Genomic DNA, 20,330 nt, shown 5'->3' with positions numbered 1-20,330 from the left:
TTAGGTAGGAACAGGGGGAGGCTGTGTGCCCCAGCAGTCTCTTACCAGAGGGGAGGGGCTTGCCCTCTTGTGTCATAAATAGGACCCCGCCCCACTTACCACTCAGTTAAAATGTTTTTCTTTTCTCTTAAGGTATCCCAACTTAGTCCTTTGTTTTAACTGGGATGACAGAAACCAGATTGTGGATGAGTGTTCCTTTTTTTCTTTTCCCTTTCACTTCTGATGTTTCAGGAAAGGGTCATAGGGGAGGCCCTTATACTGTTGAAATAATCTTTTTTTTCTTTATTCATTCTTTAAAATGGCTGCCGGTTTAACATCCTTATGTTACTGCTGTGATCATTACATTCCCATGTTAAAAAAAAAAAAATGACACCCTCCCATTTTTACAACTTGAAGCCGTTTTCAATGTCATCTGAGATCTTCCACACCAGGTCTCTAGCCTTGAACTATGGCTATGCATATATGTCTCCTGTACTAGATGGAAACTTACAGGGTACACTGACCATTAATGCTAATGATGATAATATGAGTGATCATAAATACTAAAGGCATTCTATGTGCTGGGAAACTATGCAAGGGTTGTTGTTTTTCTTGTTTTTTAATCTATGTTATCTTTAGTAAGATCATGTCTGATTTATTGCTATACCTACCTTTTTTTTAAAAAATATTTTTATTTATTTCTAGGAGAGAGAGAGAGAGACAGCGTGAGCAGGGGAGGGTCAGAGAGAGAGGGAGATACAGATTCTGAAATAGGCTCCAGGCTCTGAGCGAGCAGGCAGCACAGAGCCTGACGCGGGGCTCAAACCCATGAACCAAGAGATCATGACCTAAGCGAAAGTCGGACGCTTAACCGACTAAGCCACCCAGGCGGCCCTATACCTACCTTTTTAAAAAATGTTTATTTATACTTGAGACAGAGCTAGAGAGCAAGTGGGGGAGGGGCAGAGAGAGAGGGAGACACAGAATCCCAAGCAAGCTCCACACTGTCAGCACAGAGCCTGACATGGGGCTTGAACTCACGAACCGTGAGATCAAGACCTGAGACAAAACCAAGAGTTGGGTGCGTCTGGGTGGCTCAGTCGGTAAGCGTCCGCCTTTGGCTCAGGTCATGATCTCACAGTTCATAGGTTGGAGCCCTGCGTTGAGCTCTGTGCTGACAGCTAGCTCGGAGTCTGGAGCCTGTTTCAGATTCTGTATCTCCCCTGTTCACGCTCTCTCTCTCTTTCAGGAATTAAAAAAAAAAAAAAAGACAAAACCAAGAGTCGGATCCTTAGCTGACAGAGCCACTCAGGTGCCCTGCTATACCTGCTTTCTTGGCCCCACCTAGCTCTTACCCCAAAAAGGTTTGTTGAATGAATAAAAGAATAAAATGTTGGGCAGTGGAGAGGAGGAGAATGAGGCTGGTGGTGGGGGGAAGTGTGTGTAGAATCTGGGTAGACTTTGCAGTAAACAGGCTAAAATGGGATTGAATGAGCTGCCAGACCCCATTTGAAAGAAATGATTTGACTTATTGCATTTCAAAATATTTATTGGCTTCTGTTTGCTACTTGCCTGGTTATATTTAGAGTCATTTGGAACCAGCTAAAAAACTGGGGTTTCCAGGTTTCTTTCAGGTAATTAAGGTTAAGCCCAGGGAATGGGTTGGGGAGCGTGGGTAGGGCACAGGAAAAGACTATCAAGAGAGGACACTAGAGGGAGCAGTAATCTTGGGGAAAATACTTTGTGAGAACACGAGTGGGGACAGGGAGGGAGACCTGCAAGTGAGAGAACATCCTCTAGATGCACTCACTGCCTTCCGCACTGTGACCATTTCATTGGGAGAGTGGACCCTCGGGGCTCCTATAAAGGCAGAGCAAAGCTTTCTAGCTGACATCGTTTGAGAAATTGCTGGCAGGCTCTGGAGTGCTTCTTTGGCTTCCTGTGGTGCCTTTGGTGCCCTAGGGTTAAAATAAAGACTAATGTTAAAAATATTTAAACATTTTAATTTTTTTCTAAGTTTTAAAAAATGTTTATTGATTTTTGAGAGAGAGAGAGTGTGTGTGTGCACAAGTGGGGGAGGAGCAGAGAGAGTGGCAAACAGAATCCCAAGAAGGCTCCAGGCCCTGAGCTGTCAGCACAGAGCCCAAAGTGGGGCTTGAACCCACGAACCGTGAGATCATGACCTGAGTGGAAATCAGACGCTGAACCAACTGACCCACCCAGGCGCCCCTAATTTTGTTTTTTTTTGAACAAATTTTTGAAATTTATATATATGAAATCATACTATAACTATTTTCTTGTTTTTTTTTAACTCAGTGTTATATTTGTAAGATTCATTTACATTGTTATGTGTTCATTTTCACTGATATATGATATTCAAATATACCACCATTTATTTATTCATTGGTCAGTTTCTTTCTTTCTTTTTTTTTTTTTTTCAAGTGGGCTTCACACCCAGTGTGGAGACCAATGCAGGGTTGAACTTACAACCTTGAGATCAAGACCTGAGCTCAGATCAAGGATCAGAAGCTTAACCAGCTGGGCCACCCAGATGCCCCTATTGGTCAATTTTTGGTTTGGAGTAGTTATGAGCAATGCTGCTATAAAATTCTTGTACATATATCCTGGTGTATATAAGAACACATTCCTTTTGAGCATATATCTGGGAATGGAATTTCTTGGTCAAAGAACTTAAACTTTAGTAGATAACTGCCAGCACTTTTTCAAAGTGATTTACCAATTAATTACTCCTGTTAGCAGGATATGGGAGTTTCTCTTTCCTACTCTTTGTCAGTACTTGGTATTGTAGGAATTTAAAATTTTTGTCAATCTGATGATGTATAGCAGTATCTGTGTGGTTTTAATTTGCATTTTTCCAATGATCAGATTTCCCTGTCTCTGAAATGCCTATTCAAGTCTTTTGCCTATTTGTAGTGTTGCCTGACTTCCTTTCCTTGCTATCTGAATTCTTTATATATTCTGAATATTAATCCCCTTGTCAGTTTTATATGCTGCAAATACCATCTACTTTTCGATTGTCATTTCATTCTTTTGATGACCAAATTTCTTAATTTCAATGAAATCTGATTTATTAATCTTTTCTTTTATGGCTTATCCTTTATCTTGTTTAAAGAAATCCTTTCAAACCCCAAGATAAATGAATATATTCTCTCATATTCCCTTATAAATTTGTCTTTCAAATTTAGATCTTTGATGTATTTACAATTTATTTTTGTGAATCGTGTGAAGTAGGGAATATCTCTTTTTCACTTTGTATATTGTGGATATCTCTCTGATCAACACATAACGATTTACCTCATTATTTTTTGACAATTACCAAATTGCCCAATTTGCTTTTGATGAATATTTTTTATTTCTATCAATTTGTCAGTACAAATACTGCTCTAATTAATATTCTTGTGTGTATATCTTTGAGTATTCATGCTAGTATTCTATGCTGGAGATTTCTTGAAGTGAGATTACTGGGTTAAGAGGTACACACATTTAAATTTTTGATAGGTATTACCAAGTTGTATTTTATTTCTAAGAGCAGTGATAAGGATTCTGATTTATCTCATCCTTGATAATATCATAATATTAATCAGTTTAATTTGCCAGTTTACCTTTTATATGGCATTAAAAACTGCTCAAGGGAGGAATCAAGTTCTATTTGACACTGATACTGGTGTCATCTTCAGAGATCAGTGATCGATGACCAGGTCTCCAGTAGCCCCATCTCCCTCCACTTTGATAAGCAATAGGCTTCCAGAATCTAAGAACTTGGTTGAACCTTTCTAGTATTAGGAAAATTGTATTCTGCTTTCCTTCCTCTTCCTATTTCCCCACGAGTTGATACTAAGTAGAAAGGGCTGAGAGGTGTGATTATCTTGGTCTTCATTTCACTTCTCTTGTCTATTCTCAACCCCTGCTTCAGGCCTAGCTGATTCCACAGAGAGACTCTGGTTTAAGGAAGGTCATTCTTTTGAAACTTACTGGTTCTCTTCACACTGCCCTTGAAATGGTCACAGGGACACTGCTTCTTTGGCAGCTCAGGCACTGTCATGAGTTTTCTTCTAGGAGCTCTCAGGAACCAGTCTGAAATAACATGGCTGCTGCTTAGATGGTAAGGTTAATGTGTTTAAGAGTAGAGAGTAGGGCAGGGCTTTACTTGCCATCTTCCTTGCCTTCCAGTTTGTCATACTGGAGTAGGAGCAGGGGAAAAAGGTCAACACAGAACAGTAGAGATACCCAGTTATGTGAACACCAGAATTTCTGAGTTGTTTTGCCTGACCTGTATTGGCAAGAATTTGGTGGCAGGTTTGGAGGAGGCATCAGGATATCCTTAAGGAGACCAAAAAATGAAGAAAAGATCTAGGTGTCTGCCTTGGCCAAGCATTTGCCTCTCTGATTTCTTTATTTGATTTTATGAATAAAACAAGGTCAAAAATAAGATCCAGGTAGTTTTTGGAAGGCAGCCCTGGGTTCTTGGGGAAAATTGTAAGGGGGAAATGGCAGCCAGAGATTCAGCCAGTTCCCCCCAGGACCTTGGGGGTCCAGCTCTTGCCTGAGACTCAGGAAGAAGACAAGAGTTGGTACTGCATGCAGTAGGCTGGTGGCGAGGGCAGAGGGTGAAGTCATCCTGGAAGACATCTGCATTGGCGTCAGGGGGACTCAGAGAGCCTGATTGTAACTGTGTACTGCTATTGTTGATACTGACCTTTGCACTCACATTCTTGGCCGCCTTCAAGGAGCCACCTCCTAGGAGCCTGGCGTTGGTCCCGATGGCCTCTGGCGACCCCTGGTGGAAGGAAACTGGTCATTTCCAGGCACTGGAAAGGGAAGGGGCCAACAGAAATGGTCCCCCAGCATTGTGCTACCTAGTGCAATTTTTCCTTTCCTTTTTAGTCAGGGTTGTAGGGTACCTGGAGAGAGGACTATTTTAAATGGAAAAGGAATTGAGGTTTAAAATCTGGCATAGAGAAGGGCTTAGCTGGAGGTAGGTGGAAAAAGAATGGCTTCTGAATGGAAAAAAGGACAAAAGGTGGGCGTTAATCAACAACTGACAATACTGCCCACCCCAACCCGCATTAAAATTCTCATGACTTAAGGAATGAGAACAAAGAGCAGATTATTCTATAGACTAGTCAGGATCTTCACCTGACCTTCAAATTCCCTGTTTTTGAATCCATAATCCCAGTTCAACTATAAGAGAATGGTATTTACCTTTGTGCCTCTGGAACAAGTCCATTCCTTTTTTGGCCTCTAGTCAGGTCTGTCTTATCACCTGATGCTGTCTTATTCCCAATTTGTGATACCTAAAATATTTTTATGACTATCAAGGCTGATGGATTATAGACTTGAGATTCTGGAGCTAGAACTGGGGCCAGATGATGCTTGTCTATATAGTAGTTTCTGATATTTCCTGTAAGAATTAATTATGCCTTCCATGGTTTCCCGCTCTATCTGAATCCAGCTCTCTTAATGTACAGTTATACATATAGTTTGTTGTTTGAAATCTGTTGTCGACTGAATTGTGTCCCCTCTCCTCCAATTCACGTTGAAGCCCTAACCCCCAGTACCTCAATATGACTGTATTTGAAGATAGAACCTTTAGAGAGGATTGAGTTAAAATGAGGTCATTATGGTGGGTCCTAATTCAGTCAAACTGGAATCCTTATAAGAAGAAGAGATTTGGGCAAAGAGACACCAAAGATGTATGTGCACAGAGGAAAGATCATGTGAGGGTATAGCAAGAAGGTGGCCATCTGTGAGCAAGGAGAAAGGCCTCAGAAGAAACTAAATTTGTTGACACCTTGATCTTGGACTTCCAGCCTCCAGAACTGTGAGGAAATAAATTTCTGTTGCTTAAGCCACCCATTCTGTGCCATTTTGTTATGGTTGCCCTAGCAAACTAAAAATCTTTCTTCCACACTAGACTCTGAACCAATGGCTCAGTAGTCATTCAGCTACATACAGCTGAACATGGCAGGCACTTGGTAAATGTTTAATGAGTGAATGAACAAGTTGTCTAGAAAAGGCCTTCAGAGATCATCTGGTTCAATCCAGGTCTCTTTCCCAGACTTGTGCCCTTTCTGCCACACAGATGGAATGTGTTGCATCATTTCCCCAAGTGCTAGTTTCCAAATGTTCTCATGTGCTGTTTTTGCATGCTGTTAAAATAATTTAAACAGGGAAACATAGCCCCTGTCATCTCAACTTTTCTAATATTTTACTATCTTGACCTCTACTTGTAGTCCCAGAGGAAAGCCACAGAATATTAAAGCCAGAAGGAATCTTGGAGATTATTTAGTTGAATCCCTTTATTGAGAAGTTTTTCCGGTCTAAATGTAATATACCTATATTAGAGACAATTTGGAAGTACAAATAAAGAAATCTTTACTCTTACCATCTGGTTGTATTTTGGTGTGTTTCCTACATACGATTTTCTTTATACAGTGATAACCATAGTATGTGGACACGGTTTTTTAGTTCACCTTATAAATGTGTTGCTATGTCATCTTCATCATGGACATTTTTATTAACTTTTTAAAAAAGTAATCTCTACACCCAACGTGGGGCTTGAACTCACGACCCCGAGATCAAGAGTCACATGCTTCACTGACTGAGCCAGCCAGGCACCCCCCATCATAGACATTTTTAATGACTGCATAACGTTCCCAACAAGTGTATGTGCTCCAAATTATTTAACTCTTTGTCCATTGCTGAATATTCAGATTGTTTATTTTTGGATATTGACAATTACTTTCTGTTTGTAACTGTTTTCCAAATGTTAGATTTTTGTCTTGGGCAAGATTTCCCAAAGTGGAATTACTGGGTCAAAAGTTAAGAACAGTTTTATATTTCCTGATATTATTACTCAGTTTCTTTTTTTTTTTTTTAATATTTTTTATTTATTTCTAGGAGAGAGAGAAAGACAGCGTGAGCAGGGGAGGGTCAGAGAGAGAGGGAGTCACAGACTGAAACAGGCTCCAGGCTCTGAGCTGGCAGTCAGCACAGTGCCCGACGCGGGGATCGAACCCACGAACCGCGAGATCATGACCTAAGCGAAAGTCGGACGCTTAACCAACTAAGCCACCCAGGTGCCCCTACTCTGTTGCTTTTAAAAGGGTTGCGTGAATTAACCAAATCACTGTCTGCTTTTTTTTTTTTTTTTCGGATGAGGAAACTGAGGCCCAGAGAGAGCAAATGAAATGCCCAAATTCACAAAGGTAATGGTGACACATCTGAAACTAAAACCCAGGTCCAAGTTTCTTAGTCTGTTGTTCTTTCTGTAGCCTTTAGAATCCTAATTCCACGGTGTGACTTAAAATGAAGCTGCACATTACTATGGTATTGTCTCCCAAACATCAGGCATTTCTGGATCACCTTTATAATTTTTGCTGTAGCTTGTACCACCTCTACTATTATTTACTTCATACGTTTTCTTGAAATACATTTAATTTACAAAACAGCCTCATCCTATGCAATATTATCTGTGAGATTATGGATTTGGTACATATGTAGGTTTTTTTTCTAACATGCATTAACATAAGCATATAATGATTAAAGTAAAAGCTAATTTATGTCCTACCTAAAATCAATTTTGGAAAATACTGATATAGTTGAATAAGCATGAATTTTACATGACCTGGGATCAACAACTTTCTCTGTCACTTAACACGGCTTCTTTGGTTCTCTGGTTTGTAAATCGTTGGTTCTCTGGTTTGTAAAATGAGGAGAGTAGTATCCACCTTGCAGTTAGGAATAAATGAGCTACTAGGGGTGCCCGATGCCCAGTGCCCAAGTAGGTGTTCAGTATATAACAATTATTATGGTGGTTACTATTGTGGACTTCTATCATTCAGTCCCAAAGAGAGTGTATGTGCTAGAATGTTAGGTTTGTTGTTTTCTGCTGACCTGTATGTGAAAAGTCACTTATACTTGTTAGGACTTGTGGTAGGTCTGTCATTATTTTGACTTCCCAGTTCCACTACATATTAGCTTTATGATTTTGGACAAGTTGCCTAACTCCTATGACTCATTTACCTAATTTGTAAAATGGGGTTAATACTAGTCCACTAGTGTGTGTGGACACATGCATCTTTTTCCTAGCTTTGCCCACTAGAGGGCCTAGAAGCACTGGCACCTAGTAGCCATGGACAATACCTTAGTGCCCATGGTTTGTGAGTACCATTCTTCAGTGAAAGGAACCAGGGTTCCTTGGAGAAATGGCTGATTGCAAGGTGGGCCAGGAAAGTACAAGGTAAGCCTGGAATATCTTGTGGTATCAGAAAGCCCATAACTGCTAAAAAATGCTATGTCAAAAAGAAACAGAAGTCTACTTGAAGGAGGTCTCCATGGCCCATTTTGAGACAATATGAACAACATAATAAATAATGATAGTAATGGATTATAATCCATGAGTCTTTATTCATATAAATAAAGAATTCAAGGGGCGCCTTGGTGGCTCAGTCGGTTAAGCCTCTGACTTTGGCTCAGGTCATGATCTCATGGTTAGTGACTTCAAGCCTCCCATTGGGGTCTCTGCTGTCAGCACAGAACCTGCTTTGGATCCTCTGTCTCCCTCCCTCTCTACTCCTTTCCCAGTCTCTTTCTCAAAAATAAACATTAAAAAATAAATTAAAAATTCAATAAATAAATGGGAGAGACGGAACAGCTTTTATTTTATTTTATTTTTTTATGGTTTTTTTTGTTTTTTTTTGTTTTTTTAAATATTTTTATTTATTTATAGGAGAGAGAGAGACAGCATGAGCAGGGGAGGGTCAGAGAGAGAGGGAGTCACAGACTCTGAAACAGGCTCCAGGCTCTGAGCTGGCAGTCAGCATAGAGCCCGACGCGGGGCTCGAACCCACGAACCGCGAGATCATGACCTAAGCGAAAGTCGGACGCTCAACCGACTAAGCCACCCAGGCGCCCCGAGACGGAACAGCTTTTAAAAAAAAAAAGTTTGTTTATTTTGTGTGTGTGTGAGAGAGAGAGAATCCCAAGAAAACTCTGCACTATCAGTACAGAGCCAGATGTGGGGCTCGATCCCCAGGTACCGTGAGATCGTGGCCTGTGCCAAAACCAAGAGTTGGACGCTCAACTGAGTGAGCCACCCAAGCGCCTGGAGCAGCTTTTTCTTATAGTAGAATCCCAGTTAATAAATGTGGAAGGAATGATGGCAATGGGAAATCAGCATTTGACTAATAACATAGTAACACTTGTTGAAAATGGGAATCATCAGTGGATTTTAAAAATTAATGGGCAAAAGTATGATAAGAAACAGGCTATTTGCATAGTCTTAAAGTATCTCTCCACAAGATACTTATTAATTACAATGGGAAAAAGAGTAACTTTCCAGTAGAGAAACCTGGTGGACATCACTTTAAGCAAGTATTCAAAATTAACATCAGTAGTTGGGAATTATCAGTATAATGGGCCATCTAATGTGATGCATGGAGAAGGCACATATTACTTCTGTGATATTCTTGCCAGAAATGTGTAATCTGAATTTAATCAAGAAGAAACTTCAAACAAACCTAACTTGAAGGACTTTCTACAAATTAACTGACCAGTACTCCTCTTACTGTCAAAATCATGAAAGACAAGGAAGGCTGAGAAACTCCCGTAATTCGGGGGAAATTAAGGAAATTTGATAACTTTATTTAGTCTAGCATCTTGCATTGGATTCTGGACCAAAAAAGACATTAATGGGACGATTAGCAAAATCTAAATATTAGTACATTAATTAATAGTATTATATCAATGCTTATTTCCTGGTTTTGATCATATTATGGTGATGTAAGATGTTATTAAAAAAACTGGATGAAGCATATATCGGAACTCTGATGATTTTTACAGCATTTTTCTTAAGTCTGAAAAATGAAAAGTTAATTAAAAAATACATTGGATTTCTGTGAGGACACAATGAGGTAATGTGTGTGAAGTGCTTAAACATTACCTGCTACGTAGGATTGCTTAATAAATTTCGGCTATTATTGTAGGTAATTTTATAGTTCATAATTAGAAGTAATTAATCTATTATTATAAGTGATTTGTTTCCTAACATTTTCATATATTCTTATCTGTTCTCTTCCCTCTCTGTGAAAAACACACTGTACATATATGTAGTTATTTTAAGAGATAAAGTCAGATCAGATTTTATTTTGAGCATTTTTTTGGCGGTGGGGGAAGGTGGGAGGTGTCATTTCCTCTAGCCAGACTTGGGCAAGGCAAAACTGCTTGGCTGGGATACACAAATTTGAGCCAGATGTGCCTGTAATAGTGCCACCTGGTGGCACAGTGAGCTTTCCCCAAATTCATTGCCACTGTGCTTTAGGAGTTACTGTAGGAATTTTACTCAGTCCATTTATTGAATCCTTGCTAGGTATTATAGATAATATTCACAACAACGATATGTTATAAGTGACATTTCACTCATTTTAAGATGATAAAATAGGCTTCAAAAAGTGAAGCAGCTTGTCCAGGGTTCAAAATAAGTGGTGGAGCCAAGATTTGGATCTAGGTTTCCTGGGCTTCAAGGCTGAGTCTACAGGTCCAAGTAAGTCTGAACATGGCGAGGTTTGACAACTGTTGCTATAGAGCAGTGGTTCTCAACTGGGGAGTGGTTTTCCCCTCCAGGGGACATTTGGAAATGTCTGGAGTTAACTCTGGCTCTCTTAACTGGGGACAGAGATGAAGAGGCTGTTCGTGTCATCTAGTTGGCAGAGACCATACAGATGGTACCAAACATCTTACAATGCACAGAATAGCACCCTACACCCTGGAACACAAAATAACACCCTGCCCTAAAGCACCGTCCAGCCCCAAATGTCAACAGACCTGCTATCAAATCCAGGCGTAGAGGCTTTAAAGGGGAACATTTTGAACTTAGAAACCTGAGCATGTTATTCTTTTTTGTTTTTACATTTTATTTGTTTAAGTAATCTCTGCATCCAGTGTGGGGCTTAAGCTCACGACCTCGAGATCAAGAGTTGCATGCTCCTCTGACCAAGCCAGCTAGGTGCGCCATGAGCATTTTATTCTTTCACTTAGCAAATATTTACTAAATACTGTGCTGGATAGTGTGACGGATATGGAGACAATACCAGATTGTGCCACCAAGGAGGTCACAGTCTAGAAGGGCAGGGGGTGAAGTTGGGAAAGGCACACCAACATCTTCAGTATAAGACAGAATGTGACAAGTGCAAAGAGAGAGTCAATTTTGGGCTAAGAACGTTCACAGGACAGAGGGCTCACATCTGGTCTTGAGAGGAATCAGGGAGGCTGTGAGGGGGAGGTGGATTCTGAGCAAAGTCAAACTAGTAGGAAGGCACAAGACCTGTTCAGGGAACAGTCAATAGTCTAGTTTAGGTGGAGCACAAAGAACTTGTTAGTGAGTAGAGGGGTGGATTGGAAAGGCAGCTTGTGGTTAAAGTTTGAATCGAGACTGAGGATTCCAGCCTTGGTGTCTATTGCAATGATGGAAAAGCCTTCCCTTCCAGACTGGTGGTCTAGACCCTAGTGCTGGGGGGCCCAGCACCTTCCAGAGAGCTCTCTCTACAAGGGAGGGAAAGTTTGAAATAGGGGTGGACTGAGGTGAACTTCTGATTTTAAGGACCAAGTTGATAAATATGCAGCAAAGCTATCTTATCTCAAAGTAACCCTTGGGGATGTGGTTCTCTTGAGTAGAAACATATATGGAATGAGCTTTCTTCTGCAGGTTTGTTCTGCTAAGAGCTAGGCCACTTGAAATGTAGTGAAAGCTGGAGCCGATTTGGAGCACTTAACCTAAGGGCTGCTTCCCAAGAGATGAGCTTAGTATGGCTAAAACTTCCAATATGAATGCTATCTGGTAATACGATTTTTCTAGTTTATTACTTTATCATTAAGTAACATTGAAAATTGCTGGTGGCATGGCTAGTGCACTATAAAGAATACAAGCAAGGACTTCTCATCTTCCACAAACATCACCATCACCAAGACTGGCTCTTCTGGAAAGGGATTAGTGGGAGAAGGTAAGGGAGCAAATCTTTTTAAAAAAAAATTTTTTTTTTAACATTTATTCATTTTTGGCAGAGAGAGAGAAACAGTGTGAGCAGGGGAGGGACAGAGAGAGGGGGAGACACAGAATCTGAAGCAGACTCCAGGCTCTGATCTGTCAGCACAGAGTCCGACGTGAGGTTTGAACCCACAAACAGTGAGGTCATGACCTGAGCTGAAGTCGACCATCCAACCAACTGAGCCACCCAGGCGCCCTGGGAGCAAATCTTTCAATTTTTTTTTTTTTTTAAATTTTTGAGAGAGAGACAGAGCAAGAGTTGGGGAGGGGGAGAGAGAGAGAGGAGACACAGAATCCAAAGCAAGCTTCAGGCTCCAGGCTCTGAGCTGTCAGCGCAGAGCCTGTTGCAGGGCTCAAACTCACTAGCTGTGAGATTATGACCTGAGCTGAAGTCGGATGCTTAACCGACTGAGCCACCCAGGTGCCCCAGGGAGCGAATCTTTATTGAGCAAGCATATATATATATATATATATATGCATTTCACTAGCTACAGTGTCAGACGTTTTGATATTCACTCTCTCATTTCACTCTCACAACACTCTTTGGATGTAAGTATAGTTTTCTCCTTTTTGTAGATGAGGAGGCTAATTTGCCCCAAATCCCTATGGCTGGAAGGGGCTACATTTTAATGCATGTTTTGTTTTTCTTGGCCACGTTTTCTTTTCTGTTTTGCCACATTTTCTCACCCCCACCCCCGTTTCCCCTTTATAGAAAATTAATCTTATTACCTGGATTTGGGCTGCTAGAGACCATGGGCATCAGCATTAGTGGCAGCAACAGAAGGAGGGAAGAGATTAGAATTCTCATTGCGATTGTTGATGCTGCTGTAAGGTCACCTGAAGAGAGTGTGGAAGGTTCCTAGTTGGAGGCTCCTGACTTCTTGGGATGGCGGTCTGGGTTTTAATCCCTGGCCAGTGTTCCCATTAGAGGGCGAGAACACCTAAGTGACGCTGACCTTGTTAGGTAACAGGTTTACAGGAATCTGGGAGGAAAAACTCGGCAAACAAAAGAAATGAAGCATTCTTAAGAACACAAGAAGGTGACTGATAACTTGGCCACAATACTGGTTTCCTTCCCTCCTCCTTCCCGCCTCCCTAACCCCCAGTATGTTATGATTTCTTTCCCGAGTCTTTTTGCTCTTTGAATTTCCTTATATCGTTTGGTAATGCTTTCTAGCTTAGCGAATACTAAGGGTTGCAAGAAAAGAGGATGACATGGTCTATTTCCCCTCTGTCCCCTGGACCCCCAGCTTGGCACAGTATGCACAACAGTATTGTTGCTCGAGAAGTTGTCTGTCTTTACTCTGTTTACAATTCCCTCCCAATTCTGTGGCCACAGAAGTCAGGTGGGAGGGGACTAGAGGAGACGCTGTTTCTCCCTTGCTCAAAACATTGCCCCTGAAGCAGCGGGTCAAACTGGGCCTCCTTGATCTTCATCAGGAAGGTGCCTGTGGCTTAGTTGCTGCAGCTTGAAGTACAGGGAACTGGATTGGTGGGAAATTCCCCGGGGCTTCAAGACCAAGAGAAGTTGAGAAAATGGGAACCACAGGAGGGGAAGGAGCCTTTAAAGCATGTTTGCCCAGGCTCTTGGGGTTCTTGATTCCAGAGCTTATTTGGAAACAGCCCAAGGAGGGAAGAAACTAATACTACTTAGAATAACCACTAAGGGTTACGGAACATCAGCGCTTACTAAACTTGACCCGTTTCAGACACTTTAGGAAATGTGCTCAAAGAAAGAGGAGAGGCTGGGCTTGAATGCCAAGTGGTATTTGTGAGGGCTGCGGGGAAGATTAACAAGGAAGTACTCGCTGGCAGCCTCGAGGCAGGAGGGAGAAAGGCGTAACTTTGTTTTACCTTAAGAGGAGGGAAGAGGCAAGGCATGAGTCAAACTCTCTTTGATTTCTGTGTGATCATTCTCACCCTCTCAATTTTCACATTATCACTGCTTATTGACGTGTTGGAGAGCTGATTATAGACTTTGCTACTACAAAGTTTATAAAGCGCCTGCATGGAGCCAGTCACAAAAGGGATTATCCTCCAGTTGAAGGCTTGGGGCTTGGTCTGAGCTTGGTCAGATATGAACCACTGATGTGGTTTCCCCGGAAAAAAGTTTTTTTGAAAGAGAGAATGAGTGACCCATGACTGGGGAAGAGGGAGAATCTTAAGCAGACTTCATGCCCAGCGAGGAGCTGGAGAAGGATGAGGTTGTGATGTGAGCCGAAATTGAGAGCCGGATGCTTAACTGGCTGAGCCACCCAGGTGCCTCTCTCTGGAAAATTCTAACAATGGTCTCTATCCTCAGGATGCTCAAATCTAACTAGCGAGATGACATATATTCATAAAACCTAGAGGTGGAAGTGGAACCAAATGTCAGAAGTGGCAGGAGTTCACTGTGGGCTCAGAGTCACTAAGGCACTCTGGGTAGGTGGAGCTTAGGGGGGTGCGGTTCTCGAGGGGGGGTGGCATTTAGATTGGTGGAGGGCCAAGAGGAGGGCAATGTAAAGGAGGAGCATGGAGCTAATTGGACAGGGATCTTTGAGGGGAGGGTTGTTGTGTGTTCATTATTGTGTTCTAGAACTCATGTAGGCCCTGACACTTTGGGAGTGCTCTATCAATGTTTGTTGAATTAAGTGATATTCTTGTAATACTTTAACTAGGCCTGGCATGTAGGAAGCATGTGAAAGTGCAGTCCATTACCAGAAAGAAAATTTCACTTATGGATGGTCACGCACTACAAGGGACCTTGCGGGGGTGCTTTCTTTTGCCCATCGAGTTGTCCACCAGTCCACTCCCAGGCTGCTGGGGGATCAGTGAGCTCCTCCTCAGCCCTTCCTCCAGGTCCCCTCAGTCCTCGCTCCCTGTCATTCCCTCTGTCTGGTTTCCCCCTCCAAGGACTTGGGGTCTGGTGTCGGGTGCTATGCACCATGGGAGGGGGCTTTGGGTCCCTCAGGTCCATTGATATAAAACACACCCAAGAGAAACAGACTTTTTCTTGTTCATTTTGACAACTACTTAGAGCACATATCAAGAACATTATTTGTGTTAACACAGTGTCTCTGACTTAAAAAGCTCCCCTTTCAGGAAGAAGGTAAGGGGAAAGTGGGGAGAAAATACCATTCTGCCACTATTTGGTTTCCATACTCTACAGTGTACTTAGTAGACATTCAGAATCATTTGTTGATTGATTCCATGATTCATGCTATTCTAATAATCATCTATTCATACATATATTCAGTAGACATTTGAGCCCCTAACGTGTGCCCAGTGTTTGCTAGGTGGTGGCTATTGAGAAGGAAGTGTAAAACTGCCTCTGTGGGACTCCCACTAGACATAGAGGCCCGCGGGGAGCTAACCCAACTGCTCCAGTTCAGAGAGGAAATTAAGGCACAGAGAAGTTATAGGATTTGTGCACCATCATGTAGTCAGTTAACCACAGAGCCACAGGACTAACACTCAGATTTCCCTCCCTGCTTGAATTTCTCTCCATGTGCAGCTGCCGGCTGCCACATTTGCAGCTGTGGTGAACTCTAATGTGGACATTTAGAAGGAGCCCACAGATGCCTTGGATTAACCAGAAGGAAATGTCTGGCTCAGTCATGACCATCTGGGACATTTTGATTATTACTATTTTTCTTTCACTTTGACTTTGAAATGAAGAAGACTAAGCCCAGAAAGCAAGAGTGGAAGATTTTTCACAGGGGTTACTGAAATGGCCTCCAAAAGCCTGTGTTTACCTCTATTGAGGTATTTCCTGCTGAACTCTAATGGTCTGGTTTGTTTTTTTTTTTACATCCATATTTTTATTTTTTCATTCATCATTATTATTATTTCAGTGTTTATTTTATTTATTTTGAGAGAGTGAGAGTATATGCCAGTGGGAGAGGGGCAGAGAGAGAATCCCAAGCAGGCTCTACACTATCAGCATAGAGCCCTATGAGGGGTTCAATCTCATAAACAGTGAGTCCTGACCTGAGTTGAAGTCAAGAGTTGGATGCTTAACTGACTGGGCATCCAGGTGCCCAGATTTTATTATTATTATTATTATTATTTTGGAGAGAAAGAGCAGGGGAGAAGCACGGAGGTAGAGAATATCAGGCTATCTTCATGCTCAGCATGGAGACTGATGTGGGGCTCAACCCCACAGCCCTGAGATCATAACCTGAGCTGAAACCAAGTCAGATGCTCACCTGACTGAGTCACCCAGGCGCCCCGATGATTGGCTTTGCATTGGGTTGCCTCCATAACTCAGATCAGTGAGGGCAGGGGCCAGCTCTGGTTCATTTTTGTGTCTCTAGGGGATAGTGCATAGCAGGCTCTAATAAATATTTCTTAAAAAATAAAACTGAATGAAAAGCATACGCCAACAGAGGTGTGGGGTGACTGAGCAGCTGCACAAGTAGGAAAAACCAGTGTCATCAAATCAACTGTTGTAGTAGGTGGCTTTCTCACGCAGGTCTAGTGCCCAGAATGGAGAAGTGGGTGGCTCTGTGGTTCTGCTGCTCTGCTTAGAGCACTCTGAGTTTCTAAATTTTTTAAAAAAATATTTTTATTTATTTCTAGGAGAGAGAGAGAGAGAGACAGTGTGAGCAGGGGAGGGTCAGAGAGAGAAGGAGACACAGACTCTGAAATAGGCTCCAGGCTCTGAGCCAGCAGTCCGCACAGAGCCCGACGCGGGGCTCGAACCCACGAACCGCAAGATCATGACCTAAGCGAAAGTCGGATGCTTAACCGACTAAGCCACCCAGGCGCCCTGCGCACTCTGAGTTTCTAACACTCTGGTTAGAATACCGAGTTTCCATTGCGCTAGACACACTTCCCTTGCTCATTGGAAAGGGACAGGAGAGTGTAGGGGCTTCAGAATCGTCATCTGGGAAAGGTCTGTTGTGTGAAAGGTATTAGATGTATTTCAGTGCCTACAGAGAGTAGGATTCAGATTGGTGAGACTGCATCAGACCCATTTGGTTCAGGATGAGAAAAAGCTGCCACAGCAAAGTAAATTTCCTTAGAAAATGACAAGTTTACTGGCAGAGTTCAGGCAGGGGCTGGATGTCTGAAAATGTGTCATAGTGATTCTTTTTTTTAAGGTTACAAGGGCAGAGCTTGGCTTGGAAGCCAATTTCCTCACTAATACCACATTTTGTTAGGTATTATAAAAACTACCCTTTGAAATGCAACATTACTGTATGATGTAGGCTATCTTTCTGATAGCTCCTTCCAGTCATTGTGGGTGGTTGTGATTCTCTTATATAATCTGTGACTTGGACTTCACCCTCTGCCAATCCTACCTGCTTCCCTGGCAAGGTGATATTAAGTGCATTTACTGGTCATGGCCATGAGATGGCAGCGGTGCCCCACTGGTGTGTTCTAAGAACTCTCCTCACGCTTGAGCAAGTGTGGGTGTGGGGGTGGCTGCAGTGTTAGGATTAGGAAAAAATAAGTGAAAAAAAGAATTGGACACAAATGAAGTAAATAGATAATTTTTTTTTCCTGTCAAGTGATAGAAACCATTGCATTTTAGAACTGAACACACTTAAAGAATTGTCTCAAACTTTAATTTGCTTACAGATCACGTTGTTGAAATATAGGTCTGATTCCTCTGGTGGAGCCTGGGGTTCCTTCCTTCCTTCCTTCCTTCCTTTCTCTTTTTCTTTCTTTCTTTCTTCCTCTCTCTCTCTCTTTCTGAGATTCTGCATTTCTAATATAGATGATGCCGTTGCTACTGGTTGGTAGACCACACTTTGAGTAGCAAAGCTTTAGAAGTCATTTAAGGGATTAGTTTTCACTTCACCTCATTTCTGGTTGAGAAGAAACTGAAGTCCAGAGAGAGTGTGTGGCTTGCCTAATGAAGGCATGACTTTAGCACGTAACTTTTTTGGATTTAAACCTAAGCTTCTGACGCTTAGTTAGTTCTCACTCTCCTGTATCTCACAGTCCTCTTTGCTGTTCTTAGTGGCATCTCTTTGGTGTAGGAACCCAGAACCCCCATTTTTGCCACTATTCCCTTTGGTCTTTGCTCAAGGCATTGCTCTGGATTGCTTTCTTTCTCAAAATTGTTAGTGGCTCTTGTGTAACTACAAGATCAAGTTCAAATGACTCTTGTCTAGTTTTCATGGCTGTACAACATATGGTCTCATCTTAGCAAGCTTACCTAACTTCCCTATTTCTTAATCTTATTTTCCCACCATAGTTCTTGCTCCTTCCTCTTTCCGAAACATACCATGTGCAGTCTTCTCTCAGTGGTGGGCTGTGGAGTTACACATATCTGCTTGCTAATCCCAGATCCACCACCAACCTTGGCAAGTTACTTTACCTTTCTGAGACTCAGCATCCTCTGAAATAAATGGTAGGAGTTTGGGAGGGATAAATAAAATATCATACAAACTTGCTCTCATTCCAGAAAGCCCCCTCTGGATTAGCATCTACAGTAGTACCCAACACCTGGCTCCCCGTGCTTGCGTTTCTCCCTGTCTCTGTTTCCTAAGACTTGACCACTCAGAGGCCTAACCTGAATCCTGCCTCTTTTGTGAAACCTTTCCCAGCCATTCCTGACCTCGTTGGTCCCACCCTTCTATAAATTATTTCACTGAAGTATTAGCATTTAATTATGTGCCAGCCTCTCAGTGAGACCCCATAGAGAGGCTTGAGGGATACCTGGTTTTGTAATAGTTGAGGGATAATTGAGTTAAATCTTTTTGTAGTGCTCCCTGAGAGTTAGAGGTGCTCTCTCTTCTGTCACTCATTGCCGAGCAGCAGCTCCTCCTGCACCAGCAGCACCAGATCCCAGTAGTTTGTGAATACTTTAGGGGTAGTTCTCATCAGGGTCCTTCCTGACTCTAGATTTGGGTTAAATTTGTGTTCCTCTTTGCATGTTATCAGATGGCCCCTCCAAGGGAGGGGTTGATGAAATCCCTTTATGGAAACCTCAAGATAACGCTAAGGAAGTTGAGCCCAATATCATTGCTTCAACAGCCTGGTGTCAGGAGATTTGTACATTTTCCTATTTCATGAAATTTACAACAGGGTCCTTACTTACTTCAGAAGAGATTAAGGACAAAGACCAAGTGGGCAGGGCAAGATTGTTTAAGGGAGATCATGTACCTCTCACTTAGATTCCATGAATAATCCATTCAACTGTACCCGGAAGTGCTCATCTTTGCAAGTGTGGTCATGTATTTATATTACATGATTTATAATTTCCTCCCTCAGTGGCAATTAGGAGCTCATGTCAGGTTCATGACAGTAAAATTATATGGTGCTTTTATAGGGCACATATAAAGGGCTGGACACTTAGCATCCTGCCTTCTTCTTCTTCTTCTTCTTTTTTCTTTTTTTTTTTTAATGTGTACTTATTTATTTTTGAGAGAAGTGCAGGGGAAGGGAAGAGAGAGAGAGGGAAAGAGAGAGAATCCCAAGCAGACCCCACACTGTCAGTATAGACATAGCCTAATACAGGGCTCCATCCCATGAACTGTGAGATCATGACCTGAGCTGAAATCAAGAGTTGGACGCTCAACCGACTGAGCCACCCAGGCACTCCCTGCCTTCCTTTTTTAAAATAGAGAGCAGTCTACTGCTGAAATAGAGAGAAAGTCTACCCATCACTTTCTCAATCAGGGGATTTTTTGGCCTTTGCTTTCTCCTCCTATAAGTCCATGCCAAAGTCCAAACACATTCCACAGCCTGGAACTGGCTGTTCTTTTAACAAGAGAGGCCTGAGGAATGGCTTCCTTACTGATTTCTAGTATTTTAATTTTCATTGTTTAAAGTGGTGGTTTCCAGCCCTGGATGCTGGTTACAATCACCTGAAGGGCATTTAAAACCTATCAATGTCTGACTTATCCCCAGAGAGTCTGATTTGATTGGTCTGTGGTGTGGCCCAGACATTTGTAGTTTTTAAAATCTTCCAAGTAAAAAAAATTATTTTACAGAGAAAGCTTAGCCAAATGTTCAATATTAGCATCACCAGTAATGGGAGAGATATCAATATCACGGGCCTGATATGATGGACTGAGAAGGCATGTAACTGCTTCTGTGGCATTCTGGCCAAAAGTGCATAGTCTAAATTTAATCATGAGGCTATTTTAGGGAAGCCCAAACTGAGGGTCACTTCACAGAATAATTGGCCAATGCTCTTAAAAAAGTTAATGAAGACAAAAGAAAATCTCAGGAAGTGGCCCAGATTAAAGGAGACTAAGGAGAAAAAAACTGCCAAATACAATGTTTGATTCTAGATCAGTTCCTAGTCCAGAAAAAGGGCCTTAGTGGAAAAACTGATAGAATTTGAACA

At 42.0% G+C, this 20,330-nt stretch overlaps 1 protein-coding gene across 1 annotated transcript; it reads right to left on the bottom strand.

Moving 5' to 3' along the window:
• Nucleotides 1-1,839: 1,839 nt before the first annotated feature.
• Nucleotides 1,840-12,851, bottom strand: CXCL17 (C-X-C motif chemokine ligand 17). Its single transcript, XM_077768135.1, has 4 exons — nucleotides 12,773-12,851; nucleotides 4,697-4,777; nucleotides 3,973-4,074; nucleotides 1,840-1,937 (listed from the first exon to the last, which is right to left on the bottom strand). The coding sequence occupies exons 1-4, from the start codon at nucleotides 12,849-12,851 to the stop codon at nucleotides 1,840-1,842; spliced, it is 360 nt and encodes a 119-aa protein (XP_077624261.1).
• Nucleotides 12,852-20,330: the final 7,479 nt, after the last annotated feature.

This window comes from Crocuta crocuta, unplaced genomic scaffold (genome assembly GCF_008692635.1).
Source record: "Crocuta crocuta isolate KB4526 unplaced genomic scaffold, BGI_CrCroc_1.0 scaffold886, whole genome shotgun sequence".
NCBI classification, from domain to species: Eukaryota; Metazoa; Chordata; class Mammalia; order Carnivora; family Hyaenidae; genus Crocuta; species Crocuta crocuta.
This window is presented reverse-complemented; position numbering and strand designations above follow the sequence as displayed.

Coding starts and splice junctions, on each gene's coding strand:
- CXCL17 (XM_077768135.1), bottom strand. CDS start 12,851: ATGAGAATTCTAATCTCTTCCCTCCTTCTGTTGCTGCCACTAATGCTG. Junction 4,778..12,772: donor CTCTAGCAGCCCAAATCCAG/GTAATAAGATTA, acceptor TCCTTCCACCAG/GGGTCGCCAGAGGCCATCGG. Junction 1,938..3,972: donor GGGCAGTGTGAAGAGAACCA/GTAAGTTTCAAA, acceptor TTTTAACCCTAG/GGCACCAAAGGCACCACAGG.